The sequence below is a fragment of the Somniosus microcephalus genome, unplaced genomic scaffold (genome assembly GCF_052327205.1).
Source record: "Somniosus microcephalus isolate GS21.2 unplaced genomic scaffold, FLI_Smic_1.0 unresolved_chr3, whole genome shotgun sequence".
Classification (NCBI taxonomy): Eukaryota; Metazoa; Chordata; class Chondrichthyes; order Squaliformes; family Somniosidae; genus Somniosus; species Somniosus microcephalus.
In genome coordinates this window covers 72,384,853-72,404,639 of record NW_028225181.1, presented here as the reverse complement: position 1 = coordinate 72,404,639, position 19,787 = coordinate 72,384,853, and the positions used below count along the sequence as shown (strand labels likewise).

Genomic DNA, 19,787 nt, shown 5'->3' with positions numbered 1-19,787 from the left:
CCAATCGACCCTTGGGCGTTGCGTGCATGCGTCAGCTCGTAAGCGGAAGGGGGGTTGATTGACGCGAGGCGCCCCCCAATCAGGAGCGCGGAAATCGCTGGGAGGACCGGACGGGCTGACAGTCCTCCAACCAATGGCGGCGCGGGAGGGGGGCGGTACTTCGGTGGGCTGCAGGCCGCTTTCCTGCTTTCATTTCCTATTATTTTATTTCCTTTCCAGTTTAAAAAAGGGTTCGACCCGAAACGTCACTCTAATTTCTCTCCCCGGATGTTGCCTGGCCTGCTGAGTTTTTCCAGCATTTTCTGTTGTTATTTCCTGCTTTCATTGTCTGCAGGAGCTGTTAAAGGGAAGGGGAGGAGGGTGGAAAAACCCCCAGCTTGTGAGTGTTTATTCCTTTGCATTACCTTTATTGCAAGGCTATTCATCAATTGCATTCATTTAAAAATAAGTGAACCTTTTCTCTTTTTGACTTTTATCCAAAAGAAAGAGCCCTGGTGCTGTGAACATTTTGGTAGGCAGCCACGTTTAAAGGGACAAAGACCAGCATTCTTCCTCCTCTCTTTCTCTCGTGAGTATTTGTGGTGGGTGAGAGGGTGGGGGGTGAGTCAAAGGGGACTGCGGCCCCTTTCAACAACAAAAAATTGCTTGGCCATTTAAAGGGGAATGGGTGTCCCCAGGTATTTAAAGGGGCAGTGTCTCTCTCTTTCTGTATCATGTAAGAGCAGGGAGGTTCTGCTTCAACTGTACAAAACACCAGTTAGGCCACCGGCTAGAGTACTGCGTGTAGTTCTGCTCGCCCCATTGCAGGAAAGATGTGACTGCTCAAGACAGCAGATTTACGAGGATGTTGCCAGGACTAGAGAATTTCAGCTACAAGGAAAGATTGAATACATAAAAACATAGAAGATAATCTACATCCTAGGGTACTTAAGGACGTGGCCCTAGAAATAGTAGATGCATTGCTGGTCATCTTCCAAAATTCGATAGACTCTGGAACGGTACCCATGGATTGGCGGGTAGCTAATGTTACCCCACTATTCAAAAAGGGTGGTAGAGAGAAAATGGGGAATTACAGACCGGTAAGCCTGACATCGGTAGTGGGGAAAATGCTAGAGTCCATTATAAAAAATGTAATATCAGAGCACTTGGAAAACAGTGACAGGATCGGACAAAGTCGACATAGATTTACAAAAGGTAAATCCTGCTTGACTAATCTACTGGAATTTTTTGAGGATGTAACTGGTAAAATGGATAAGGGAGAACCAGTGAATGTGGTGTATTTGGACTTTCAAAATGCTTTCGATAAGGTCCCGCATAAGAGATTAGCGTGTAAAGTTAAGGCACATGGGATTGGGGGAAAGGTATTGACTTGGATGGAGAACTGGTTGGCAGACAGAAAGCAAAGAGTTGGAATAAACGGGTCTTTTTCCGAGTGGCAGGCAGTGACTAGTGGGGTACCACAGGGATCGGTCCTTGGACCCCAGCTATTCACAATATATATTAATGATCTGGACGAGGGAACTAGAGGTAATATCTCCAAGTTTGCAGACGACACAAAGCTGGGTGGGCGTGTGTGCTGTGAGGAGGATGCCGAGAAACTCCAGTATGATTTGGACAGGTTGGGTGATTGGGCAGAAGCATGGCAGATGCAATATAACATGGATAAATGCGAGGTTATCCACTTTGGTGTCAAAAACAGGAAGGCAGATTATTATCTGAATGGCAATACATTGGGAGAAGGGGAAGTGCAACGAGACCTGGGTGTCCTTGTGCACCAGTCGCTGAAGGTAAGCATGCAGGTGCAGCAGGCGGTTAAGAAGGCAAATGGTATGTTGGCCTTCGTAGTGAGAGGGTTTGAGTACAGGAACAAGGATGTCTTGCTGCAGTTGTACAGGGCCTTGGTGAGACCACATCTTGAGTATTGTGTGCAGTTTTGGTCGCCTTATCTGAGGAAGGATGTTCTTGCCATGGAAGGAGTTCAACGAAGATTCACCAGGCTGATACCTGGGATGGCAGGAATGACGTATGAGGAGAGATTGGGACGATTGAGCTTGTACTTGCTGGAGTTTACAAGAATGAGAGGGGATCTCATTGAAACTTATAAAATTCTGACAGGACTGGACAGATTAGATGCAGGAAGGATGTTCCTGATGGTCGGGGAGTCCAGAACCAGGGGACACAGTCTAAGGATAAAGGGTAGGCCATTTAGGACAGAAATGAGGAGGAATTTCTTCACCCAGAGAGTGGTGAACCTGTGGAATTCTCTACCACAGAAGGCAGTGGAGGCCAGTTCATTAAATATATTCAAGAAGCAGTTGGATATATTTCTTAAGGCTAAAGGGATCAAGGGGTATGGGGGAGAAAGCAGGGACCGGATACTGAATTTGGATGATCAGCCATGATCGCAGTCTCGAGGGGCCGAATGGCCTACTCCTGCTCCTATCTTCTATGTTTCTATGTCCCTTTAAAATCAGTCATCCACGGGGACGCAGTCCCTTTAATGAAAATCACACAGAAAAAGAAAGTGTCTGTCCCTTTAAGAGAAACCCCCACCACTCCCATATTTCTCTTGAAGTACTTGAAATTAATAATTAAAAATGATGAAAATTAATATTAAGAAAATTAATTCAGGGAGAAGAAATATTTTTACTCACGAGTATTTGCTCCAGAGAGTTTTTTGTTTCTGCTTCATCAATTTAAAAATGAACTGCTTCTTTAAAAACTTACGCAAATCAAAATTAGTTTGAGCTGTAAAATGTGAAAGGAACATTAAAAATAAACTTTCCCAGGCTCTCAGATCCTGAGGAGGCCCCTTTACAAAATGGCGGCGGGCCGATCCGTCCAATGAGCCGGTTCCAGGTCCCGCCTCCTCCTTCGCCGCGATTGGTTGGAGGACCAAAGCCCCTCAGTTGGTCCTCCAGGCTCCGCCTCCCCTCGCTCATTGGTGGAGAGCTCAGTGTCAGTCGGTGCACGCCGGCGACGTCGTGACGTTGCAGGGTGGGCGGTAGGAGCAGGCGGGAAATTAAATTAATTTAAATTAAATCTCCCGTCAGCCTCCTCTGTCCCAATCAGGCGGCGCAAGTCCCGCCCCTCAGGCTCCCCGATTGGTTGGAGGACCCGCCGCCGGCTCGCTCCTCCAGCCCCGCCCCGCTCGCTCTCTATTGGTCGGAAGTTCCCATCAATCAGGCCCTGGGCCCGGGTCACGTGTCCCTGGAGCGCGCTCCGCCAAACTGAAGAATCTCCGCTCGGGGCCCGGATCCGCGGATTCTCTGGTTTGGAGTCCCCTTTATTCTCTCCCCTCCTCTGATCTCAATTGGATCTGGGGGAAAACTCACTTTCCCTCACTGATTGCGGCTCTTCACCAACACCGACTTTCCAAAGAAAGCCCCGTGCGGCAGCCTGGAGCTCAGGGGCCCAGCGCGCAGGAAGGATGATTGACAGGGGCCCACGGTGTGTGCTGAGCATGCGCGGTGCGGGCCGGGCGCCTGTGGAGCAGGAGAGGGCGGGGCTATGGGGCGCATGCGCGGGGTCAGCCACAACACAGCGCGACGGCCGGAGCACTTTCTGGAGCACGGGGTTTGTGGGGATTGCAGCCGCCATTACTGTTGATCCTTTCAACCAACCTGTGCAGCAACTGGGGCCTGAAAATCAGCTTCACTGCCCCTGGGCTGGGAAAGGGGGACATGAGACAACATTCTCCCTCTTACCCCTCTCTACACTCCTTTTACAGGGTTTTAGAAGTGGAGCATTTACAGACAGGAAGCTCAAACCAAACATCACGTCAGGGTCTGACAGTGTCGCTTGATTCATCAGGACCTGAATACCATCGGCCTTTGTAGATGGAAGGAGAGAGCAGAGATCGCAGCGCGGACAAACCGCACACGTGTTCCGTGTGCGGACTTGCCTTCAGCCGATCGCCTGACCTGTCGAGACACGTGCACCGTCACACCGGGGAGAAACCGGGTAAAGGTGGGGACGGCGGGAATGCATCCAGTTCCCCGTCTACGTCAGAAGTTATTCCGCACAGTCACCCTGGAGACAGTCCGTTCACCTGCTCTGTGTGTGGGAAGGGATTCACTCGCACATCCCACCTGCTGAGACACCAGCTTGCCCACACTGATGAGAGGCCATTTCAATGTTCTGACTGTGGGAAGTGCTTTAAAAGCTCCAGAGATCTGAAGGAACACCAGCTTGTTCACACCGATGAGAGACAGTTTACATGTTCCGACTGTGGGAAGAGGTTTAAAAGCTCCACGAATCTGACAAAACACCAGCGTTCTCACAATCAAGAGAGACCATTCACCTGCTCTGTGTGTGGGAAACGTTTCACTGAATCATCCAACCTGCTGACACACCACCAAGTTCACACTGATGAGAGACCCTTTAAATGTTCTGACTGTGGGAAGAGCTTTAAAAGCACCAGGGACCTGACCAGACACCAGCTTCGTCACACCGGGGAAAGGCCGTGCACCTGCTCCGTGTGTGGAAAGGGATTCACTGATTCATCTACCTTGCTGAGACACCAGATTGTTCATACTGATGAGAGAGCATTTAAATGTTCTGTCTGTCAGAAGAGCTTTAAAAGCACCAGGGACCTGAAGGAACACCAGCTTGTTCACACCGATGAGAGACCGTTTAGATGTTCTGACTGTGGGAAGAGCTTTAAAATCTCCGGGGCTCTGACCACACACCAGCTTATTCACAGTGGGGAGAGGCCGTTCACCTGCTCTGTGTGTGGAAAGGGATTCTTGCAGTCCAACAAACTGCTGGCACACCAGCTTGTTCACACTGATGAGAGACCGTTTACATGTTCTGACTGTGGGAAGAGCTTTAAAAGACCCGGGGAGCTGAAGCAACATCAGCTTGTTCACACTGATGAGAGGCCGTTTACATGTTCTGACTGTGGAAAGAGCTTTAAATGCACTGGGGACCTGAAGCAACATCAGCTTGTTCACACTGATGAGAGACCGTTTACATGTTCTGACTGTGGGAAGTGCTTTAAAAACTCCAATGACCTGCTGAGACACCAGCGAGTTCACACTGTTCTGTAGCGCAGGGCCCTGCAGACAGCTGGGGTGACATGAACATGGAATGGATGAATGTTTTATACATTTCTGTACTGTTGTTTAATCTTTCAAACTGTTGTGCTGATGATTCCCTTGATTTGACTGTTCACGTTATTCTTTTCCCTTATCACAGGCAATTGCCTATTAAAAGTCAACCATGTGCCCCCTTTTTAAAGGGGCACAACCAATAAAACCTGTAACATAACAAAAAAAAGTTTAAAGGGAACTTAACAAATGAAATTAAAGTTCTATTTTCGGTGGTGATGATGCACGCCAGTCCCTCCGGTACCCAGCCTGGAGATCAGGGGCGCAGCCTGGAGCTCAGGGGCCCAGCCTGGAGCTCAGGGGCCCAGCGCGCAGGCGCGGGGAGCATGATTGTCTCATGAGTATAAGCCCAATCGACCCAATCTCCTCATACCTCATTCCTGCCATCCCAGGTATCAGCCTGGTGAATCTTCGCTGCACTCCCTCCATGGCAAAAACATCCTTCCTCAGGTAAGGTGACCAAAACTGCACACAATACTCAAGGTGCGGTCTCACCAAGGCCCTGTACAACTGCAGCAAGACATCCTTGTTCCTGTACTCGAACCCTCTTGCTACGAAGGCCAACATACCATTTGCCTTCTTAACCGCCTGCTGCACCTGCATGCTTACCTTCAGCGACTGGTGCACAAGGACACCCAGGTCTCTTTGTACTTCCCCTTCTCCCAATCTATTGCCATTCAAATAATAGTCTGCCTTCCTGTTTTTGCCACCAAAGTGGATAACCTCATATTTATCCACATTATAGTGCATTTGCCATGTTTCTGCCCAATCACCCAATCTGTCCAAATCGTAATGCAGTTTCATGACATCCTCCTCACAGCATACCCTCCCACCCAGCTTTGTGTCGTCTGCAAATTTGGAGATATTACATCCAATTCCCTCGTCCAGATCATTAATATATATTGTGAACAGCTGGGGTCCTAGGACCGATCCTTGCAGTACCCCACTAGTCACTGCCTGCCACTCAGAAAAGGACCCGTTTATTCCAACTCTTTGCTTTCTATCCGCCAACCAGTTTTCTATCCAAGTCAATACCTTGCCCCCAATCCCATGTGCCTTAATTTTGTACGCCAATCTCTTATGCGGGACCGTACTGGAGTTTCTGGGCATCCTCCTCACAGCACACTCGCCTACCCAGCTTTGTGTCGTCTGCAAACTTGGAGATATTACATCTAGTTCCCAAGAATGTAGGTTGGAATAGACTGGACAAGGGGAGAAAAAATAGAGTTGAGATAGGAAGAGATTAGTTCCGTGGGGCAAAAACAGGCTGAATCGATGGGTCTACTAGGGCAGCCCTGTTTGTGCACCTTGGGAAGGAGGTAGAAGCGGGCTGTGCGGGGTTGGGGGTCTATGAGGTTGACAGCCATGGAGGGAAGATCTCCAGAGGAGACGAGGTCAGTGACAGTCCTGGAAACAATGGCTTGATGTGGTGGTGGGGTCATGGTCCAGGGGGAGCTGGAGGAGGTGTCAGAGAGTTGGTGTTCAGACTCCGCACAGTAGAGGTTGGTTCACCAAACAACAACAGCACCACCCTTGTCAGCACGTTTAATGATAATGTTAGGGTTGGATCAGAGCGAACGGGATACTGCAAGCTCAGAGGGAGGGAGGTTGGAGTGAGTGAGGGGACCAGAGAAATGGAGACACAATGTGGACACTCTGGTGTGTCAGCGGGTGTGATACACCAGGGAATCCCTTTCCACACACTGAGGTTGACTCTAATGATCGAGTCTGTTCCAACTGACAATGGCTTAAGTCTCCTGAATTCATTACTGGATTTATTAGTGACTATTATATTTATGGCCCCTTAAATATGATGAGACTCTGTTAAGCTGACCAGTATGTTGTTGTACTTTGTCTTTTTCTGATGAATGAAACATTACTGAGCCCCTGTACCCATGTTATGGGATGAAGTGCCAGACAAGTAGACACAATGTCTGGGTGTAAATCTAATAATAACCTCACGGACCGTATAGGTGTGATAACCAGATGGGCTTGTGGTTATAGTCTGGTCACAGATAGACTAAATTCCCTGAATTAGCAGGAGTTCAGGAGGCGGTCAACAGACGGGTCCAAACAATCCCATTTCCTGAGCAGTAACCAAGCTTGTGTATAAGAACAGGCCACTTAAGCCGTTGTCAGTTGGAACAGACTCGAGAAGATCGCGCGTGAATCCACTGCACTTCTATTCTCCAGATTGAGGGAATTATCACCCGATCTGTGTTATGCTGCGCTCTTAATAAAGCCTGGAGAGACAATTTGTGTTCCTGTGAGCTTGACTGGTATTTGAAACCCTGGGACTCCCGATCATTGGAGTCAACCTCAGTGTGTGGAAAGGGATTCCCTGGTGTATCCCACCCGCTGACACACCAGAGTGTCCACAGTGTGACTGCGGTGGGTCGATTACACTCATTTCCTGTAAACCTGTTTTTAAAAATCTGAGCCAGTGTGTTGTGAGCCAAAGAGCCTTGGCCTAGAAATTGGTTATAGCCCCGTTTGGGGCGCTAGACCTGGCGCTGCGCAAAGTTTAGCACCAGGCGCAATTTAGCACCACCTACCGCGATATTGGGTTTTAGCGCCCCTAAGGTGATTGCGGCGCTAAATCAGGCGTTACACAGGACTCTTAAGGCGCTAACCAAGCGGCGCAACCCAATTTTGTGGCGGCGGGGCACAGTGAAGGTGCTATCAATAATCACTTCCCCACAACACACACTGGCACGGCCAGCTCTTAAAGGGGCGGGTCATCAGCCACGGGCCATCAGCCCTTGTCCCCGAGAAGCCAGCCTCCTGGGTGAGTCGGGGCCTGGAAAAGGTCTGTTCCAGAAGTCCTGCGAAGGATGAAGGCGTCGTGGCTGCTGCCTGGGAACTGCGCATTCACTGCGAGGATCAGCTGTCGGTGGTCACAGACTAGCTGCACAATCAAGGAATGGAATACCTTGTGATTGCGGGCCTCTTCCGGATTGAATACAGGCGGCCGCAAAGCCACGTTCTTGCAGTCAATGGCACCCTCCACCATGGGGAAGTCCGCCATTGCAGCGATGCCCGCTGCGCGCTCCCGCTGCTTGTCCGGGGTCAATGTGAAGGAGATGTACTGCCCCCTCCTTTAAAACAGGGCATCAGTCAGTTGACGGCTGCAGCAATGCTCCGCAAACTGCGAGATTTTGGCTGTGTCCCCAGATGCAGCGTGAAAAGAGCCGCTCGTGTAGAAGTTCAGGGCAACAGTCATCCTCACAGCCACCGACAGAGATGTTCTGCACCTTATCTGAGGCTGCAGATCCTGCCAAAACAGGTGGCACAGCTCAGTCACCACCTCCTTTCTAAATCGCAGCCTTCTGACACACGGCTCCTCCGACATGTTCATGTAGGAAAACTGCTGTCGGAAAACCCTGCCAGTGTAAGGTCTGGTGTGGTGACGTCTGTTGCCCCTCCTCTGTCTGGCCATGCCTCCCCCCCTGTCCCTGCATCTCAGTGCCCTTTCAAATGATATAGCAGCAGGACGTTCCCCTCCAATGCAGCCCCCATAATAAGTGCGCTCAGGAAGTTTTCCCGTTGTAAAAGCTCACCAACAGCAAGGCGATGGTCAGAAGGCTGAAGTTCCTCTGCCTGCGTGGGCTCAGTGGTCAAAAGGCTTTCTGTGTGCTGATCAGCAACTCTTTGTAATTGTCGAAGAAGTTGTGCTCCAGAAATGGCTGCCGCTTTTAAACCACACCAGTCCCCTTTAAATAACGCCCCCCCAGGCCGAGAAGGACTTGGGAACGTTCCAGCAAGCTGTCACTATTAGTACCAGGTGCTACGGAGGCGGGCGCCACCCAATTTCTGCTCTGGGGCGCTAAAAAGGCGTTGCACACTGAAATGACGTCATAATCAGCCTGTGCCCATGAGCGGGCGCTACGATTTAGCGCCGGTGCTAAATGCATGCTCAATATGGGGCGAGGCGCGAATCTCCTTGCGCCCGGACGGAAATTGGCTAGCGCCCCAATTCGCGGCCTCTTTAGGCGCTAATCGGTGGCGCTAACAACTGAATTTCTCCCCCCTTGTGTCCAATGAGGGGAATAAAGGCCCACAGCCTCCCCTGGCCCTGGGCCCTGAATAAGAGACTGGAGAAACTCGCTGTCCTGCGGATCAGACAATCAGCCGGAGCTAGTCCCGCCCCTCGGGCTCCCCGATTGGTTGGCGGACCCGCCGCCGGCTCGCTCCCCCAGCCCCGCCCCACTTGCTCCCTATTGGTCGGAAGCTCCCGTCAATCAGGCCGCTGGCCCAGGTCATATGTCCCTCACCGACTTTACAGAGAAAGCCCTGCGCGGTCGCCGGACGGAGCTGCAGGTCGGCGGGAGCGGGGTTGGGAGATTAATAAACTGGGTAGGCTGCACCGCAGGGTTTATAAAGTTGGAAAATGGTCTCAGGCCTGAATGAGATCCAGCGGCCGAATGTGTTCCGCCGGACGGCAGCGGTGAGGCTTTTTCTTGGTGATAGGCCCGGGTTAGGCGCTGCCATCTTGGTGGAGGTAAGACAGACCAGTTCCTGCTGCAACAAGGTGCATGCGCAGCCATCTTTCTACAGGAACAAAGAGTGGGCGGGGCTTCAGGGTCCCAGTGACCAGGAGAGACAATCATTGACTCATTGATTTTAATCTCACTCTGCACACAACGGGTGGAGAACTGAAGGTTTCAGGGTCCCAGTGACCAGGAGAGACAATCATTGACTCATTGATTTTATTCTCACTCTGCACACAGCAGGTGGAGAACTGAAGGTTTCAGGGTCCCAGTGACCAGGAGAGACAATCATTGACTCATTGATTTTAATCTCACTCTGCACACAGCAGGTGGAGAACTGAAGGTTTCAGGGTCCCAGTGACCAGGAGAGACAATCATTGACTCATTGATTTTATTCTCACTCTGCACACAGCAGGTGGAGAACTGAAGGTTTCAGGGTCGCAGTGACCAGGAGAGACAATCATTGACTCATTGATTTTATTCTCACTCTGCACACAGCGGGTGGAGAACTGAACCCAACCAGAGTAAAGGGAGGGTGAAAACTGGGAGTGGAGGAAATAAATGTTGGAGATGGTGCGATGGGTTTGGATTTCAGCACAGGGAGGAGGGAGAGTGTGTGGGATGGGGATTTACAGCTTTGGGGTTAAAATGTGTTATTTTGGTCATATTTCTAGATTTGCCATTTTCTGCCCACAGGGCAAGCACAGTGCACTGACCAACACCTCAGCTTGTCAGAATAGGGCAGGTGGAACCGAGCCAGAGGCAGCTCTGGGACTTCATCTTCTGAGCATTGGGTTGGGAAAGAAGAATTCCATTGTTTATTGGGCCCTGGCGAGCACTGCCCTCCCTCCCAGAATTTTAATATTTTGATGCATCTGTCTATTTATATACTAGGAATGTTTTAATTGCTTTCATAGCAAAAATGCATTTATTATTAAACATTCACAGAAGGCAACTGTGGTAACAATTGAATAAAACTCAGAGTTGTCGGGAGCTGGAACGCTCAACCTGGAAAGGTCATGAGCTGATTCCATCAATGATTTTAAAAGGGAGTTGGGCGGGTACTTGAGGATAAGGATCTTACAGGGTTACGGACAACAAGCAGGGATGTGGGACTAAGCACGAGTGCTCTTTCTAAGAGCCAGCACAGGCACGATGGGCCGAATGGCCTCCTTCGTGCTGTACTTTTCAATGATTCTATGAAAGCTAACAGAACCTAACAAAATGATCTTGGTTGTTGATCATTTCACTAAATTTCAACAGAGTTCTCTATACACCAACAACAACTTTTTTTAAAATTCATTGATGGGATGTGGGCGTCGCTGGCTGGCAAGGCCTGCATTTAGTGCCCATCCCTAATTGCCCTTGAGAAGATGGTGGTGAGCCGCCTTCTTGAACCACTGCAGTCCATATGGTGTAGGTACACCCACAATGCTGTTAGGAAGGGAGTTCCAGGATTTTGGCCCAGCGACAGTGAAGGAACGGCGATACAGGTCCAAGTCAGGATGGTGTGTGGCTTGGAGGGGAACTTGTAGGTGGTGATGTTCCCATGCTTCTGCTGCCCTTTTCCTTCTAAGTGGTAGAGGTCGCGGGTTTGGAAGGTGCTGTGAAGAAGCTTTGGCGAGTTGCTGCAGTGCATCTTGTAGATGGTACACACTGCAGCCACAGTGCGCCGGTGGTGGAGGGAATGAATGTTGAAGGTGGATGGAGTGCCAATCAAGTGGGCTGCTTTATCCTGAATGGTGTCGAGCTTCTTGAGTGTTGTTGGAGCTGCACTCATCCAGGTAAGTGGAGAGTATTCCGTCACACTCCTGACTTGTGCCTTGTAGATGGTGGAAAGGCTTTGGGGAGTCAGGAGGTGAGACACTCGCTGCAGAATTCCCAGCCTCTGGCCTGCTCTTGTAGCCACAGTATTTATATGGCTGGTCCAGTTCAGTTTCTGATCAATGGTAACCCCCAGGATGTTGATAGTGGGGGATTCAGCGATGGTAATGCCATTGAATGTCATGGGGAGATGGTTAGAGTCTTGCTTGTTGGAGATGGTCATTGCCTGGCACTTGTGTGGTGCGAATGTTACTTGCCACTTGTCAGCCCAAGTCTGAATGTTTTCCAGGTCTTGCTGCATATGGACACGGACTGCGTCAGTATCTGACGAGTCTCGAATGGTGCTGAACAGTGTGCAATCATCAGTGAACATCCCCACGTCTGACCTTATGATGGAGGGAAGGTCATTGATGAAACAGCTGAAGATGGTTGGGCCGAGGACACTGCCCTGAGGAACTCCTGCAGTGATGTCATGTGATTGAGATGAATGACCTCCAACAACCACAGCCAACTTCCTTTGTGCTAGGTATGATTCCAACCAATGGAGAGTTTTCCCCTTGATTCCCATTGACTTCAGTTTTGCTAGGGCTCCTTGATGCCACACTCGATCAAATGCTGTCTTGATGTCAAAGGCAGTCACTCTCACCTCACCTCACCTCCTGAGTTCAGCTCTTTTGTCCATGTTTGGACCAAGGCTGTAATGTGGTCAGGAGCTGAGTGGCCCTGGCAGAACCCAAACTGGGCATCAGTTAGCAGGTTATTGCTGAGTAAGTGCCGCTTGATGGCACTGTCGACGACACCTTTATATAGAGCTTTTAAAACATCTCAAGGCACTTTACATTAGGGTAAATAGACAACAATCGACACACATATTTTGTTTGTGGTCCAGTGCACTGACACAAAGTTCCTTCACAACTGTAACAATTTTATTGCGGTTGCTGTGAAGGCTGTGCTCGCTCTGCTCGTACACCTGGTCTCCAAAGGAGGCAAAAACAGGACTAATGCTGCCGAGCTCAGCTCTTTTTGATCAGAAAATATCAACTGTTTCGCCTCGCCAGTAAATGCACAAAGGAGGCAGCAGTGCTGATTGGCTGCCCAGGAAAGTCCTATTTAGATTAAACTCCTTCACCCAGAGAGTGCTGAGAATGTGGAACTTGCTGCCACAGGGAGTAGGTGAGGCGAAGAGCATGGATGTATTTAAGGGGAAGCTGGATAAACACATGGGAGAAAGGAATAGAAGGAGATGCTGATAGGGTGAGATGAAGAGAGATGGGAGGAGGCTCGTGTGGAGCATAAACACCACATGCACCAGTTGGGCCGATTGGCCTGTTTCTGTGCTGTACAATCTGTGTAATTCTATGTAATAAGAGAGGAGAGAATGTTCCATAGAAACTAGAATTATCTGTTCCGAATTTTAATCCTGAACTTAGTGATGTCTTTTGTAAACTGCTTTTACAGGGAATATCATCGGCCTTTGAATGTGGAAGGAGAAATGTTTGCCTGTTCTGTCTGTGGGAAAAGATTTCAAAGATCGGTGTGACTGGAAAAGCACCGAGACACACACACCTGAGTGAGAGTGTTCCAGTGCACTGACTGTGGAAAGAGCTTTAACCAGTTACACAGTCTGAAAAAACATCGCACCGATTGTCCAACCTGGAGAGACACAAGGACACCCACACCACGGAGAAACTGTGGGAATGTGGGAATGGATTTAGCTCCCCGTCCCGGCTGGAAACTCATCGATGCAGTCATACCGGGGAGAGGCCGTTCAACTACTCCGAGTGTGGGAAGGGATTTAGTCAGTCATCCCACCTTCTGACACACCAGCGACTTCACACTGAGGAGAGACCATTCAGTTGCTCTCACTGTGGGAAGGGGTTCAGGCAGTCATCTCACCTCATTGAGCACCAGTGCATTCACACTGGGCAGAGACCGTTCACCTGCCCTGTGTGTGAGAAGGGATTCACTAATACATCCACCCTGCTGATACACCAGCACATTCACACTGCAGAGAGGCCATTCACCTGCCCTGTGTGTGAGAAGAGATTCAATCAGTCATCCAACCTGCTGACACACCAGCGAGTTCACACCGGGGAGAGGGCGTTCACCTGCTCCGTGTGTCGGAAGAGATTCACTCAGTCATCCAACCTGCTGACACACCAGCGAGTTCACACTGGGGAGAGACCGTTCACCTGCCCTGTGTGTGAGAAGGGATTCAATCAGTCATCCAACCTGCTGAGACACCAGCAAGTTCACAAGTGACTGCAGAGGTTCGATTCTGCTGTTATTGCTGCTGTTAATCACATCCAGGACTGAACCATGTTCATTCTGACAGTTGGGGTTTGTTTCTGCTGATGTTAATAACCCCTATAACTGGGCTGGGTTTTAATATTCTGGATATATAGGTGATTGAGTTGTCGGGGCTGCAGTGTCCCTTTAAGTACTGCTGTCTGATCTTTCCCCTTAATTTCTGATGAGCGTTCCTGAAATATTTTACAATAAAATTATGAACTTTTACTTCAATCGTATATTAATCTTTGCTATAAAATCTACAATTCATTGTCTGAAAGATTCCATTGATTATCATCTCCAATTAGAAAGTGCTGATTAATCCTCACTGACAATTCTTACTTACTTGCACATTACACAGTGGCACCTCCATTATACACCAGAAAGAAGGGGAATGGGAATTGGTGGAGAATCGAGAGTCCCCAAATGTTGCCCCTCCCGTCTGGTACAGCAATCCCCTCGGCACGGGAATGGAGACAAGTCCAGTTATAGTGACGGGATGAGTTAAAGGTATTTACTCAGACGGGCGGAAGGTGGGAAGTGGTGTTCCACGGGGATTGGTGCTGAGACCACTGTTGTTCACCATTTACATGAATGATTTGCACTTGGGAATCAGAAGTACAATTTCAAAATTTGCTGATGACACTAAATTGGGGGGTGTAGTTAATACTGAGGAATACTGCGATAGCATCCTTGTAGAATTATTCAGTTGTGTTCAGTAAATAGCACCATCTTTTAATTTGCTTTGACTGATCACATCACTATACAGTTATGTGAAAAACAGAAATCATTAACAGCTCCCAATTTCAGAATTGTTAGATTGAAACTCAACTTCTTCCAAGTACAATCTAACATTTCAAAAATTGTAATGGATGTAGGTGAGATATTAGGACTGTTGTCTAACACAATCCAAACACAGTGACACACAGACAGATGGGCAGGTGTAGCTTCACAGCGAATCCTTTCAAGCCTCACTAAAAAGTGGCAGACTGGCAATCCATTGTTCACTAATGGAGTTGTGATCTTTGTAAATTAAGAAATGGAAATGTGTCAAAGAGTTGATTAACAGAGTGAGGCATCATCTTCCTTTGATTTCTATTTCTGACACCAGGCAACAGAAAAAGGTCATTACAACACGACATAAACAGACTCTTCAGGTGTGAGACATCAGACTTCAGAACAACACGTCTGCCAGCTCTGGCCACAAACCCCAGTACAGTCAACCTTTCAGCAGCTGCAGCCCTGATTAAATAACTAGTAGTTTAACATGTCTAGTAGAGCTTTTGTATCAAAATAGAAGAAATGTATTTGTGACACACACACAATTAATAATTCAATCACAATGTGATTGTGAGGATCGATTATCGCCTCTTGATACCTTCCGTGTCCAGCGGTCGAGGAAGGTATCAAGTGAACCGGTGGACACCGCCTGCTCCCTCTCCAGGGCCACCCGGGCAGGGACAAGACCATGGGAGAGAGGCAGGCAGCCAGAGTGACCCCATCCTGGGCCTACAAATTGCTGTTTTCGCCAGGCCCAAGAGCAGGTCCAGGAGATTTTCCTCCCACTTACCCACCCCCCTCCGCACCATGCGGCCAAAGATTAGGAGCGTGGGGCTAAAGTGTAACCAAGAGTTGAGGAGCAGCCCCTTCAGGGAACTACACAGGGGCTGCAACCTCTCACACTGAATATATACACGGCCCGTGGACTCCTCTAGGCCGCAAAAAACACATCTGGCCTTGGAGTCTGGAAAGGAGCTTATAATCTGTTGCACACGACAGCTCCCTGCAACAGTCTCCACCCCAGATCCCCAATGGTGCTGGGAAGGACTCCCGCATAGAGAGCCCTCCATTGGGGACCCTCGCCTCCATCAGACAGCAAGATGACCCGCCAGTCTGATTGAGATTGGGCAATAAACTAAATTAATCAATAAATGACACAGAAACCCGAGTCCCCGGGTCCTCAGCCCTGGTGTGAAGTATGCTGGCCACCAATTTTCCGTTACTAGCTCGCACCTCAGGCTCCGCCCAGTCTGGTTTAATTACTAAATGTTTTCTAACTCGGGTTCAGGCCTGTCATTCTGAGGGAAACAAGGCCTCATTTATTGGTGTGTCCCACCCGAGCGGCTGTTAATGGCTTTAATAAACTGGCAGCAAGATTTTTTTTAAAGGTGGAAAGAGGTGAAAAACGCCACTAGCGATGCCTCAAAACTCATGGACAGAGAAATCCACTTCATCAGCGCCCCTGCCACAGGACTCAATATCCACCCCCTCCACCACTGGTGCACTGTGTCTGCAGTATGTACGGTCTACAAGAGGACCGCGGTCAGGCCGTGTGGAGTCAAGGGCCAGGCAGCAGAATGGATGGAAAGATCGCAACAAACTTCCCTTAACTCCAACCCTCTGATTTCTGTTTTGTAGCCATCTTTCCATCCATTCTGCTGCCGGGCCCTTCACTCCACACGGCCTGACCTGGGTCATCGTGTCGATCTTACATACAGTTTATGGATAGCAAGCTGGTCACAAATCAGAAAACAGAGAGTAGGGGTTGGGAGCAGCTACTCAGACTGGCAAAAGTTGGGAAGTGGTGTTCCACAGGGATCGGAGCTGGGATCACTGTTGTTCACCATTTACAGAAACGATTTGGACTCGGGAATCAGCACAATTTCAAAATTTGTCGATGACACCAAATTGGGAGGTAGAGTTAATCCTGAGGAAGACAAAATGCAAGAAGATATTAATAAATTTCAGAATGGACGTGTAATTGGCAAATGAATTTCACTGTAGCTCAGTGTGAGGTGGTGTGTTAATGAATTTCACTATAGATCAGTGTGAGGTGGTGTGTTAATGAATTTCACTGTAGATCAGTGTGAGGGGGTGTGTTTTGGTGGGAAGAATAAGGAGGCCACTCACTACTTGGACAAGGGGGTGAAATTGGGTTGCTTTGTGCCTCCCGCGAAATTCAGCGGGAGGTTAGCGGCGGAGCTAGTCAGTAGCTCCCCATGGCACTGCACCACCGGCAATGACGTCATTGCCACGCGCAGCACCCCAGCTGCAAACTTGGGTTGCGACCCCTGACCTATCGCCGGACGATATGACTTACAGAGTCAGGGGTCGTTCCTGCAGCCGCGGCGACGCCACTTAAAGGGCAGGTGTCGGGCGGCAACTTTTTATTTTGGCCGACTGCCAGCACCTGCCCCCTTCCCCCTTCTTCTTCGGGGTGTCGGCCGTAATCGCACAGCCCGGTGCTCCTCTTGATCCGACACCCAACTCCCCGATGGTCCAGCAGGGCCCCGGCGTGCGCAGTGCTAGGCCCCTCCCCTTTAATCAGGAAGGGAGGTCTGCTATGACACGGTGCTTTGTGCCGATGGGCATGGCACTTTTACACGAAGAGCCGTGAAATTCACTGGTAGCGCCTCAAGACGGAGGGGAGTGCTTCCAGTAGCACCCTGCCTCCTGCTTGGGGCGCTACCGCTGAATTTAATGCGCAGGGGCGCTAACTTTTTCAGGGTGCTAAAATTAGCCGTGGTGACGTTAGCGACCCAAAGGGGGCGCCAACGAATTTCCCCCTAAGAGTCTAAATGGGCTGGAGGAGCAGAGGGTTCCAGGGATACAGATACACAAATCACTAAAAGTAGCAACACAGGTTAATAAGGCCATTAAAAAAAAAGCACTGGGGTACATTTCTAAAGGAGCCTTCTGTTCCGTGCCTCGGAGCTCTGAACCATGGCAGAGAGCGGCTGGGACAAGTTTCTCACACGCCTCGAGATTAACCCGCACGGCAACTTTGCTGTCAGTGAAGAGAGACAAGAAAGACCAAAGTGCCGTTTGCCCCTCTCAGTGTGGCCTTGAAGGACTGTGTCCAGGCTGGAGTTCTGTTCCCACCGTACGATCCTCCCCCAGATTGTCCTTTCTGAGCTCCAGCCAGGTGATGCTAAACACTCAGGTGGGAAAGACAAAAATCTACAACAATGTGTTTAAAACAAAGTTGATTTATTTGACATCTATCCAGAATATTACACTCCAGCCCAGTTCCCGGAGTTAATAACATCAGCAGAAACAATCCCAAACTGTCAGAATTAACATGGTTCAGTCCTGGATGTGATTAACAGCAGCAACAACAACAGAATCCAACCCCTGCAGTCACTTGTGAACTTGCTGGTGTCTCAGCAGGTTGGATGAATTAGTGAATCCCTTCCCACACACGGAGCAGGTGAACGGCCTCTCCCCAGTGTGAACTCGCTGGTGTCTCAGCAGGTGGGATGACTGAGTGAATCCCTTCCCACACATGGAGCAGGTGAACGGCTTCTCCCCAGTGTGAGTGCGCTGGTGGACAGTCAGCGCAGATGACTGCCTGAACCCAGTCCCGCAGTGAGAGCACCTGAATGGCATCTCCCCAGTGTGAGTGCGCTGGTGTACAATGAGCTCAGATGATCGCCTGAACTCAGTCCCGCAGTGAGAGCAGGTGAATGGTCTCTCCCCAGTGTGAACACGTTGATGGCGTATCAGTTCCCCGGAACCTTTATAACACTTCCCACAGTCCGAACAGTTAAAAGGTCTCTCCTCAGTGTGAACTCGCTGGTGATTCAGCAGGGTGGCTGAATCAGTGAATCCCTTACCACACTCTGAGCAGGTGAACGGCCTCTCCCCGGTGTGAACACGCTGGTGTGTGAGCAGGTTGGATGAATTAGTGAATCCCTTCCCACACTCAGAGCAGGTGAACGGCCTCTCCCCGGTGTGAATGCGCTTGTGTCTCGATAGGCCAGAGGGTTGGCTGAAGCCTCGTCCACACACAGAACACGTGTACGGTTTCTCCCCGCTGTGAACGGTGCTCTTTGCTTCCATGTTCAGAGGCCGGTGATATTCAGATCCGATGAGTCAAGTGAATCTGTCAGATCTTGAAGTGAGGTTTGGTTTGAGCTTACCATCTGTAAATCCTCCCCGTCCAGTGTCCTGTAAAATTAATTTAAAACAGGGTGTGTGAGAGACAACCCACAAAGGTAGGTTGTGAAATTGAGCTCAGTGAATCTGGTCATTTGGTGGGCCGGCACTAGAAAAAAGTGACCATGAAAGCTGCCGGATTGTCATAAAAACCCAACTGGTTCACTAATGTCCTTCAGGGAAGGGAATCCACCACCTGGTCTGGGCCTACACAAGACTCTGGCCTTTATGGGAGGTGAGAGAGAGAGAGGTGGGAGTGGGAGGGGGGAGGGGGCGAAGGAAAGGAACTTTATACATCTGCAACTCGACCAGAACTTTGATAGAACCTCCAAAACCCGCAACCTCCACCACCTAGAAGGACAAGGGCAGCTGTTGTGTGGGAGCACCATCACATCCAAGTTCCCCTCCAAGTCACACATCATCCTGACTCAGATATATTCACCGTTGCTGGGTCAAAATCCTGGAACTCCTTACCGAACAACATTGTGGGAATACCTTCACCACACGGACTGCAGTAGTTCAAGAAGGCGACTCACCACCCCCTTCTCAACAGGAAACTGGGGATTGGCAATATTTGCTGCTCTGGCGAGCGACACCCACATCCCAAGAATGAATTAAAACAAATCTGCAGATGTAAACTGGATTAAAAGCCTGTACAGAAATACTTGTTCCTAAAACAATACTCTTTTACATTGTACGGACAGTGTCTGTTTAACAACCTAATCTCCACTAGAATCCACCTCCCTTGACAGTCTCACATTGGAAATTGTTGGGTCCTCCTGGGCTCAGACGTACTGGGGGTTAAACCCAACAGCTTCTCCTCCATCTCCACTCCAGCTCAAACTGTAACATAGAAACATACAAACATAGAAACATAGAAGATAGGAGCAGGAGTAGGCCATTTGGCCCCTCTAGCCTGCTCCGCCATTCAATGCGATCATGGCTGATCATCAAAATTCAGTAACCGGTCCCTACTTTCTCCCCACACCCCTTGATCCCTTTAGCCTTAAGAAATATATCCAACTCCTTCTTGAATATATTTAATGTATTGGCCTCTGCTGCCTTCTGTGGGAGAGAATTCCACAGGTTCACCACTCTCTGGGTGAAGAACTTCCTCCTAATTTCTGTCCTAAAT

At 49.5% G+C, this 19,787-nt stretch overlaps 2 protein-coding genes across 2 annotated transcripts in view; one reads left to right on the top strand and one right to left on the bottom strand.

Annotated features, from left to right (window-relative positions):
* Positions 1-482: 482 nt before the first annotated feature.
* LOC147091980 (uncharacterized) lies at positions 483-7,097 on the top strand. Its single transcript, XM_085976960.1, has 2 exons — positions 483-568; positions 3,731-7,097. The coding sequence occupies exon 2, from the start codon at positions 3,840-3,842 to the stop codon at positions 5,049-5,051; it is 1,212 nt and encodes a 403-aa protein (XP_085833086.1). The 5' UTR covers positions 483-568; positions 3,731-3,839; the 3' UTR covers positions 5,052-7,097.
* Positions 7,098-17,693: 10,596 nt separating this feature from the next.
* Positions 17,694-19,787, bottom strand: part of LOC147091978 (uncharacterized) — a 43,985-nt gene continuing 41,891 nt past the window's right edge. Inside the window, exon 3 of the mRNA XM_085976978.1 lies at positions 17,694-18,530. Within this exon, the coding sequence (XP_085833104.1) occupies positions 17,855-18,530 (676 nt within the window). The 3' untranslated portion in view covers positions 17,694-17,854. The remainder of the gene's footprint in view (positions 18,531-19,787) is intronic.